At 32.5% G+C, this 11,198-nt stretch overlaps 1 protein-coding gene across 9 annotated transcripts in view; it reads right to left on the bottom strand.

Moving 5' to 3' along the window:
* Nucleotides 1-267: 267 nt before the first annotated feature.
* Nucleotides 268-11,198, bottom strand: part of TMEM196 (transmembrane protein 196) — a 399,697-nt gene continuing 388,766 nt past the window's right edge. For 7 of the 9 annotated variants that reach the window (XM_064380552.1, XM_064380553.1, XM_064380554.1 and 4 more), the window contains 4 exons: nt 10,649-10,705; nt 6,823-7,077; nt 5,533-5,606; nt 268-3,404 (listed from right to left, as the gene is read on the bottom strand). In XM_064380552.1, the coding sequence (XP_064236622.1) occupies nt 3,398-3,404; nt 5,533-5,606; nt 6,823-7,077 (336 nt within the window). In that variant the 5' untranslated portion in view covers nt 10,649-10,705 and the 3' untranslated portion in view covers nt 268-3,397. The remainder of the gene's footprint in view (nt 3,405-5,532; nt 5,607-6,822; nt 7,078-10,648; nt 10,706-11,198) is intronic. The other 2 variants (XM_012437622.3, XM_012437623.3) reach the window with 1 other exon arrangement.

The following is an 11,198-nucleotide window of genomic DNA, read 5'->3' as shown; positions in this document are numbered from 1 at the left end:
GATTATATCATATTTTCTTATGTCTGTAGGGGCTTCACATTCTTATTATAATCATTTTATTTCATGTCTTCAACCAGCCTCTATATTTGAACATGTTTTAGCTTTCGTGTCTCAAATAATATTCTTATTTATCCTCCAGCTGTGACTGTCTCTTTCCCCTCATTCACACCAGGCCATCCCTTGCCTTCCTCAGAATAGCACATTTATTCATGTAGCTATTGAGGAAACTATTTTTTGTATTACAATGAAAAGAAAGCCAACACCATATCCAATTTCAAAGCACATCATTTTATTATAGACATGTCAGTAGAGTTATCATATCATGTTCCACTTCCAAACCATTGTGTATATATACATATATATACACATATACATATATGCATATATATACACACACATACACATATATGTGTTTAAGATTTCCAAGAAGAGCCCACTTTTATTCTTTTATGCTTATAATACCTTTACCTATTTGATATGGCCCAAAGCATACCACCCCAACAATTTCACATATTTTTTCTAATTTAGTATCACCTTGCTTTTTTCCAAGGGTAGGCTTATACTAAAACTATAAGGTAGTCACTGAAAACATTCCAACACGTGGTTCAATATATTGTCCAAATTAAATTTTCAAGCACTTGAACAATATCTTCCTAACATCCCCCACCTATCTAAAAAAGAATCACTATACATCCTAAGTAAATCATTCTAAACTCAACTCTGAAAACACTGGGTTAAAATAATCATAATTTAAAATATATCTATACTTGGTTAAACATATACTGTAAACTATTTGAATAATTGTGATGATTGCATCTCTTTTTAACTGTACATCAAAGCAGTGATATGCCTCCTTTTGTCCTTTAATGTGTTATGCTGTAACTTAGTTCATAAGGCGTTACATTTTTCTGATGTATTATAATTTTATATTGTACAAACATGTTTATAGAGAACTCTCACTGAAAATTAGAGTCAGTGTTTATTCTTTCAGTACAAAACTACATCCTTTCATGACTTACATGGGACCATACACACACAAATATCTTCATGATGTAATTTAGATTTTCATTGGCAAAGGTCATGCCTCTTTGTGACATCAAATGAATAGTTATGATGTTGATTCACTATTTAAGGTTGCATTTATAGATAACTTCTGTAATCTACTAGGCAATGAAGTTATCCAAAATAATTGGGAGACTTCAAAAACTACACCAAACAAGCAGAGTTCAGTTATTTCTGTTGAATAGATGACAGCCAGAATTTTAAATCAGCAGATTTAAATAGGTTAATGATGATCATGTTACTATAAAAGACCTTTAAATTTTCATTAACTTGAAATATTATTACTGTGTTAGCACAATTAAAACTCATTTTTTGTGTATAAATTATATTCTCAAGCTGGATCTAAATATTTTAATTTACCTATGATTCAATAAGTAACTCATAAAAAAGGATGTGAAAATTGATTAGCTTTGTGGACAAAGAAAAGAATACAATACAGTGAGAGTTATAGATTTAAAAATAATAGATCTCTTTGTCTGTTGCCAGAGATTATATTCTCATAAATATATTCAAAGATATGTTGTTTTTTCACTTATATGTGTTGTTCTTGTTTGCTATTTTAACATTCCATTATTAGAGGAGATGATTGAATCTAGCTATATAAATGTTAGTCTATCTTTTCACTTTTTCCACAAAGAACTCTTGCAGGATCTTTGGATATATGTTTTCTTATATATGGACTGCCTATATTATTCCATGAGAATTGTAAAACAAAACACCTAAATTAAATTATAGCAAAGGTAATTGTTACTTCATTGTTGGGGGGGTACGTCATTTGCCCTTTTGGATCATTTAATTGGACTGAAAGACGTTTGAAAAAGCAATACCGGCCGGGCGCGGTGGCTCAGGCCTGTAATCCCAGCACTTTGGGAGGCCGAGGCCGGTGGATCACGAGGTCAAGAGATCGAGACCATCCTGGCCAACATGGTGAAACCCCGTCTCTACTAAAAATACAAAAATTAGCTAGGCATGGTGGCGCGTGCCTGTAATCCCAGCTACTCAGGAGGCAGAGGCAGGAGAATTGCCTGAACCCAGGAGGCGGAGGTTGCGGTGAGCCGAGATCACTCCATTGCACTCCAGCCTGGGTAACGAGCGAAACTTCGTCTCAAAAAAAAAAAAAAAGAAAAGAAAAAAAAAAGAAAAAGCAATACCATCAATAATTGTAATGTCTTTATAAATTTGGAAATATGCCATTAAAGTCATCTGTGTTTATAAATTAATCTTAATTGCTATACATAAATACTATAGTCATAGTGAAATAGCCAAATAAGTAATCTATCTATATACTACACTATTCAGATCATTCATCTTCATAAATATCAGCCACAATGATATTTACGCAAAACAAACCTAATAAAAAGAAAAAAAGGGCAAATTTAATAGAAATTAAACGTGATTTTGGGGGCACGGAAAAGCCTTAAGCAATTGTCTTCCCATTTCTATTGGAGTAGCATCTTAATAATACCTCCATAGCATCACAATTTCTTTTCTAATACCTATTTACATTCGTGTATGCTATAATATATGCTGTATACATGTTCTATATTTACATTATATATACATACATTCACACACATACTTTATTCTTAGACTCATTCATGAACATGCAGATCAATCTGCACAGTATGATCAAAACACATTTATTTTCTTAAATGATAGTCATATACAACTTTTCACTCTTTGTGCAAAAGTGCAAAAATACCATACAGATTAATATTCTCTCTCTCTAAAAGGTCTCTTTTTTATGCTTGAGGTTTTTTGTCATTTACAAAGAAGTTATGAAATATATTTCATTCACAAGTTGAAAATAATTACAATATGTTTATAACAAGGCATTTGCTGAGGTTTTGAATTGTGGCATCCTTGAAGCCATCTGTCTTTCAAAACAAAGACATCAGTAAGTTATTTTTATTTCTTGATATTTGCACTTTTCAATTACTCATATGAAATATGTAATTATAAATGTAATAATCATGCTAGTCAAATAGTGTTTGTATAGAATATGCATCTTATTTCTGTTTCATTATTTCTCTTTCCTGAAAAGTCTTCTTTAGAACAATCTAGAAAGCCTCTTGAAATTATTGTACTAGAATGTTTCTGAAAAGTTTTTTACCCCATAAAAAAGGGTGGAGAAATAAGTGAGGCAATATTTAGGAAGAATAATTTTAGTGGATGCTCAGGAGAGATGAATGCAAATGCAAAAACTGTTTTATTTTCTAGTCCTTTGGTGTCTCATTGCCTCATGAAAATCCTAAAAAATGTTCAATTCTTTAAAACATTGATTATACTCTTCTGTTAAATATCAGTTGTGGTCCTCCATTGCTCATGTTGTCTGTCATTTCCTGTTAGAAAAATGACATCATTAATTAAAATTCACTTTTGGAATAAGACATTGTTTTGGTTAATGAGTTTGCAAAACAGAAATTTCAATCCATTGAAAAACTTGCTAAGTTTTGGGGAAACACAAGGATATTGCTGTTTTATTTGAGGAAATAAAATTCCATTGCATTGGAGCACATGAAAATACTGAAGTAACAATTTGTTAGACCAAAATATTCTACCCACAACAACGGTTCATTCTTTCCACACTTTTCTGAGTTTTCTCTTTTTTTCTTCAACTCAGTTTTGCAAAGACCTCACCTAGAAAGAAGATGGTTAAATGCACAAGTTTTTCTAATACATAGGTTCCTCTGCTGAGCATGTCAACAAAGTGCCAATGCATTCTAGAAGTGACCTTTATTCTATAGAAAAATGTGTGGCCTTTTTGATAAGAAGAGAAAAAGGCTTACAAGGGGATCATTGCTCATTTGTAACTATGGATCACTAAAAAAATCATAGTAGGAAAGATTGTTTCTCATGACACTATCACTCTTCCAGTAAGAGCAAAAACAGTGAAGTCTCTTATGTTTTTAATGGATCAATTACTAAAAAGTTAATAAGTAAAACTATATAGAATAGCATTGAAAATATAGATGCAAAGGACACACTAGCATTAAAAGTTTCAGTTTCAATTATATGAAATATATTAAGAAAAATTTTGATGCTTTTAATTCATATGTTTTATTAAATATTAAACCCTTCCCAACATAATAAAAAGTGATGGGATGTGAAGCCCATTTGTATTTATAATGGTTTGTGCATCATACTAAAAATATGTCAGTAAAATTATCTAAAAATAGATTGGCAGCGTCTTTCCATGCTTGAACAAGCCTATTTGCAACAGAGCACTAAAAGAAAATTACAAGTGGAAATTATTTTTTAACTTATTTCATTTCTATTTCTATCTAGTTCTGTTTGGAGAATCTGCCAGAGACGTACTTGGTGAAAGTCTCCTAGAGATGTATGTGACGAAAAAATCTGAAAATATATTAGAGTTATTGTGCTGGAGTTCAGTTTATAGCTCAGAAATCTGATTTGAGGCTTCACTGAGGAACTCACCATTGATGGCAAAATAAGTAGAAATCACCCCCCTTCCCCAACGACCTTCAACAAAATTTACATTTCCTGTTCTACCTTTCTACCTACTAGGAGAAAAATCAAATTTCTAATAGATTTACATAAATCTATTAGGTGACTTTTCTCCTTCTACAACGACTTTGCACTCAACTGCTTAAAAAACCATAAAAAGTTAATCTGTTATATTAACCTTTTATTGCAGAATTTTGTAAAGCAGTTTTAAAAGTTTTTACAAAATAAGAATTTTCTTACTGAATTCACTCTAGCATGAACACAGTAAAATCACTGATATGAAATAATGGCAAAAAATAGTTTTAAAATGAGTGAGTCTCTAGTTTATTTGCAAATAGCCATGCTTAATTTAACAGGAAGATTGCAGTTTAAATTTGGGCTGGACCAAATGTGACTATTTGCAAATGGACCTTCTGCAAACGGGCCATAGTATCCATGTGACTTTCTGTATGTCCAATTATTTTATTTGAGCAAACAAAGAGCCATTACTATTTATTTTTAGCAATTTGAATTATGGGAACTAAATTTAAAAGGTATCACATAAGATAATTTTACAAGAAGAAAATTTTCATATGGAAATTTTACTGTATTAGTATCCAACTTTGGCTATCTTCTCATGCAATTTTAACATGAGGGAAATATACAGTTTGTCTTTATCCAGACATATCTATTATTAAAAACAAAATTCTGGCCCATGAATGATGATATTGAGTCAGAATGATGAAGTAGCTGAGAATAAAAGGAGTCATGACACATCCAAGCAGAAATGTGTTTGGATGCTTATAGGTAGGCTGAGTATTTTAAATACTCAACCAACTTTCAAGTTGCAAGATTCTGCCATGTAGTCAGCTCTGCAAAGTAAGCGCTTATGAAAGTGACACTTTGAGAAACAACCTAAGCAACGTCAGTTCAGACTGATCTGTTGACATCATGGCTTTCTGGAAGGGGTAGTGCTTTCTGCAATGACATTACAACATGGTAACTCCCTAGAAATCAGCGTACCTTGTAGGTAACTCTGGTGTCGGGGGCACCACCGGGCAGCTGGGCAAGTCGGTTATTTCAATAGCCCTCAATCTCTAATGTAAATATAACAATCATACAATAAATATTGCACAAATATATACAGAAAACTAAATCAAACTAGTATAAAAATAAAGCACAAAAGAGCTACTATTCATATATACACATATAATGACCATCTATTTTCAACAATCATTTAAATTACTGAAGTCCCGCTATGTATACCATGAATTCTTTAATGAAGGGCATGCATAGCTCTGATTAACTTTGCTTTCTTGAGTCAATTTAAGAACATTTGTGCTCCTGATTTGAATATATAGACTGTACACAAAGTAGAAACACTACAGAATAAATATTATTCCTTCAAAGTAACATTATAAAGAAATGTGCAGTAAGTCTTGCTATTATTACTTCTGCTCTGTGGTTATGCAATTTTATTTCCATGATATGAAGCAAAATATAATGTGGCCATTATCTTAGTGAGTTTATTTTACAAATGTTTCCTCTTTTCTCTACTAGAGCCAATAGCAGGAACTGAATTAAGAAATATGTGCAAAATGCAATAGAAACATAGACATCATACTATATGATTTGTCCTTTTATGCAATTAATTTAACTTTCTATTTACATGGGTTTTATGAAACAAGTATGCAAGGACAACTGTTTAAAATACAGGCAAATCTATCCAAGTATGCATAAGTTTAGATGAGAATTAAATGAAGCTTTATATATATTGTAATATCTGCACTGATAGACAAGGCTTTTTGTCACCTTATTTAATAACCCCTTTATACTTGAAGACCAAATTTACATAATCAAATGCGTCTCCTTAAAAGAACAAGGGAAGAACTAGAAAAGGGAATTCATGCAATTTCTAAAACTGGCATTATTGAGTGGAGAGTATATTTGGTATCTGTGTTTTTCCTCAGTATAATACATAAAAATCCATATTTATAAGGTATTCAATATTTTATGAAATACTATTTTAGGCACTGTGCTTTTGAATAGACAGACTACAAAATTTTTTTGAAAATTGGTGTACCCATGAATTGCAGAGACAAAAAAATAAAAAATTTCTATTTTCTACCCAATTTTTAGAAAAAGTTTTTTAAGAAAAAAATTACTAAATGTTTCTATTTTCTACCCAATAGAGCCAAATGTATAAAAATCTGATTCTTCAAATCTCAATCTAATGTGTTAAGTTGATTCACTCAGAGTGGACTGCAGTCTTCATCACGTGCTAGCAGTGAGAGGAAAAGGTACAAAACTCACTTTCTCAGCCATTTCATGAGAATGATGCAGGGAATGCTCCCTTTCTGAGAACATCCTCCTCTGTTCAAAGCTGGCTAGTCGACAAGTGAGCCAGGAGGACAGAGTACAGCACCCAATCCCGATGCACGCAAGAGACATGGAGGCAAGGTGCAGAGGATATAGGGAGGAAGTTTTCTTTGTGACTGCCCGGAGGAACTGAAAATTCAGGATGCCCCCAATGAGTCCACAGATACAGCAGGCTGAAAAGAGGATCATCTGATGAGAGAAAGAAAGGGAGCGTTACAGTGGAAAAGGCAAACCTGACCAGAACACAGTTGCCCTGTTGGGCTGCATGTCAAGGATAACTAACCTACAGTAATGAAAAAAAAGTGGTTTTGTTGCTTCACAGAGGACAGAAGATTTTTTTAAGCCAAATTTCTATGCAATCTGACTCACTGTAGATAGACAGTGTATATCACAGTGTTTCGGATATTGATAGCTGACTATATTAAAGCCAAGAGTGTATCTTATGAAAACTCTGAAGCGAACAAAATTTATCTTCTAGGTAGATTCAGATTTAAATATTTATTTAACATCTACTGCATGCTACTATACGAGGACTTTCAACAGATATCATCTCAATTAACACTCCCAGCCAGCCTCTGAGATAGTAACATATGTTTTAGAAAAATGAATGGTAAATAGCTAACACTCAATTTAGGGACCAACCCAGATTTTGTGATTCCAAATCTAGTATCCTTCAAAAATATCTCAATATCTTCTCTTTGGATTGTTATTAGCTCTACTTACCTTCAAATCTTTGCACCTTCTTACCTAGCTGAACTTTGGGAATTTAGTTAAATCTCTCTTTTTTTTTTTTAAAGTTCATACATATTTCATTGTGCATGTATTTCTTAAACAGGTACTTTAGGGACTCCTACATATTACAAATCTTTTATTACTTCGTGGCACTATAGTTGAAGAACACACAATAGGTGTTCCAAAAACACCGTTTGTTTGTTTTAGAGAAACAGATGATGTGGCTTTGCTTTTGGTTCTACTATTGATTTGATCTTGGTGTCTATTAATTGAGTTGGGGGGTGTTAATCAACAACTATCATAGGATCCCTGACAGAACCAGGAATAATGCCTTTTCTGAAGTAAATGTTTTGTGAATATTTAATAAACTTAATTAACTATTCAAATAACTTTAATCATTTTATTTTGTTTTTGCATCTGATCTAAATTCTTCTTTGGGCTTTCCTGACACTTTATAGTACGATACTAATTGAATTATGCAATCTAATTTCCATTCTTCTCAGGAACATAGTCTTACTCCTGTCACCTCTCTTGTCCATCAATATAAGTTACTTATTCCCATATCAGTGATATTTTTCATTTCCTGGAAATAATTTTGCTTCTTCCTTAGACTCCTGGATGAAAGGCACAAATTAAGTCCTTTCTCGGAAAGCCTTTCCGGACTTTATTGATCTCCTCCTTTGCTATAATTCCCCAGGTCAAACAGCTTTATAACTCACTCTAACATTTAATTTTATTTTATCAGCTATTATATTTCATTGACAGTTGAGTTTAGCCTGCACTTATTGAGCACCTAGCATCTGTTAGCCCCTGAGTGCAGCAGCTGCTGGTATTACAATGAATCATTCATAATCATTCCTCTTGACTACAGTTAAATCTTGTGAAAGAAAAGATCCAGAATTTTAACATGGCATGGTAAATATTAATAAAGGGATATATGGGTTGCCCTAGGAGTAGGGAGGAGAAGAATTTATCCCAGCTAAGATTTTTGGAGAAGGCTTACTTGAGAATATGTTATCTCAGCTAACTACAAGTAGTTAATTTCATTTCTCCAACTTAATTCAGCAGTCCTTATTGCATCTGTAAATATCATCAGAGCTAAAAATCCAATAATGGATGAGTAAAATCTTTTTATACTTCATTAAACATAATACTGAAAATCTGTTACCAAATAGTTAAATCATCCCACTAAATGTAAACTTGTAGCTCAAGATGCTTAGTAGTATTAACCAATTATATTTTATTTTAAAGTAGATTTGGATGTCATACAGTTCCTTGAGAATATATTTTGGTGTTTAGTCATTCTCAGAAAATATGGAAAGATATTACAACCTAGCTTCAAATAATTAATTATTGTTAATAAAGAAAGTAGACAATACCTTTAATTTTCTATCACAGGAAAGCCCATGTCTTTCCTAATGTTATTCTGATTAATTCCTCAAAGGTATGACACCTCATTAACATGTGCTAACAGAACAGTCTTATCCAGGAATTAAAATGTTAAAATCCATAACCGTATACTATTTTCAGATTTTACCAGGTTGGAGATTCTAGACTGCAGACATATTTGGAGGGAAAATTTAAAAAATTTTTTTTTTTAATTTTATTAAAATGCAGAAAATCTTGATGGTTAAATGCATGAATGGGGACCTCAGAAAGTACAGAGGATAATGTACCTTCAACAATAGATACAGCTATCAGCTGGATGATAGTTTCTAAAAAATTTAGATTTCATTTTTTTTCTTGTAACTTAGAAAGACAGAGAAGTGACATATTGCTTTAAAAAAAAAATCTAAAAAAACAATAAAAACAACAAAAAACTCTTTCTTCCTTTTTTTCCCTTTTCTATTTTTTCCTTCCCTCCCTCCTCTTTCTTTCTCTCTCTCTTTCTTTTTGTCTTTCTTCCTTGCTTGTTTACTTGCTTTCTCCCAAGGAGTTGTTGCTACATAGCCTTAAAGAGTCTTAGTAGAGGAAGAGCATAAAATGAATGAAGGCCATAGCTAAAGAATGATGGGAGAATCATAAATGACAATTATATGCCCAAAAAATACATTTTTTAAAGGTTTCATTTTTCCTTTCATGTAATTAAAAAAATTATATCTAAAATTACTGTCTAAATCTCTGAGGGCTTTAGCCTTTTTGTCATAATAGATGTTCTCACAAAGAAAGGTGTGAGTAGAAAAAGGGGTCAAATGAAAATAACTACAATGCTTCCCATTCCCTGATATGTTCAGCTAACTGGCCTCCCCTTGGAAAACTCTTTTTAGGCTCAAAGACTACTTCCTAGGGTCCCTGTGTAGTATTAATTTTGCCAGTTTGTAAGTATCTATATTCTTTCCCATAATACTCAGTAAAATAAACCACATTTTTTTCCTTATTTCCAAACTCTCATAAAAAGTCATGAAAGGCAAAGGGGAATCCACACTTCAGCATGCAGTGCATCTCCTCCAGCCGATATCAGAGTTAACTGGGAGTATGTTCCATACCCCAGAAACCCACTATAATATCGCAAAACATCTGAAAACACTTACGTGTGCATTCACAGTAATAAAAGAAAATAAAATAAATCTCTGAGAATTAACTGTAACCATAGTAACACAGCTGTCTTGCTGCTTTGCAAAACTTGCTTCATAGTCAAAGAAAACCAATAATCCTCAGACCCAGTTCCATATTTAAATGGTTATATTTCTCATTTAAATGGTTATATTTCTCATCTTCTTGAGCTCACCGAAGGATTCAAGTGATTGTCTGGCACTCTCTAAACTGGAAAACTAGAGACTGTGATCCACAGCAGTTATTAAAGGTTACATATTCAGGTATTTAAAGAGTTGATCAAAGCTTTTTTATATTAGTGATCTTTTGTCCACAGTTTCTAATAATTGTGATGGTTTTCTTATATTTGTCAGGTTCTTTTTGGTCTCAAACTACTAATATTCAGTATGTAAAAGGTGGCTAGTCATCATTTCTATTTTAGAATTCTTACATTTCAAACACCTCAATGCAAAATACGAACAAAGCAAAAACTTACGACAAGTCCGGATTTTTTTTTGGCGCACAATATTCCACAAATGCCACAAAGAAGAAACTGAAAAGGAAAAGAAGAACAATTATTCCATATTAAAAGACACAAGGACCCCTAGATTTTAGCTTATAGTTCACTCAAGACACTTTCTCCAGGGAAACCAGAACATTTCAAATTTCCTTCAAAACCTGGAAAGGAAAAGATCTCATTCTAGAATAGTAAAGGACAAAAGTATAAAATCTAATAAAAAATTGCTTTTTTGGTGCAAGATTGTTAGATGTAACTGAATCTGTTTTAGCACCAGGTAAAATTATAAAGTAAATGAATTTAGAGCTGTGTTTCTCCCATTTCCTTTGACTGTCTGATTCCTTTCCACTTTCTCAGGGAGAAAAGTGGTGTGATACATTCATTCATACATAACAACTAGAACTCAGTAAAGTTATACTACAGGAAAGAATCTGTAAAATCAAAAGATAATGTGTCAGACAAGGAGATGTTTCTCTATAGAGATAATCTTTGTACCTCTCCAACTGGTATAATGACTACCTCCTTATTC

Source organism: Aotus nancymaae, unplaced genomic scaffold (genome assembly GCF_030222135.1).
Source record: "Aotus nancymaae isolate 86718 unplaced genomic scaffold, 86718_ANA_hifiasm-v0.15.2.pri h1tg000025l, whole genome shotgun sequence".
Lineage (NCBI taxonomy): Eukaryota > Metazoa > Chordata > Mammalia > Primates > Aotidae > Aotus > Aotus nancymaae.
Note: the sequence above shows the minus strand (reverse complement) of the source record. Positions and strands in the feature narration are given on the sequence as shown.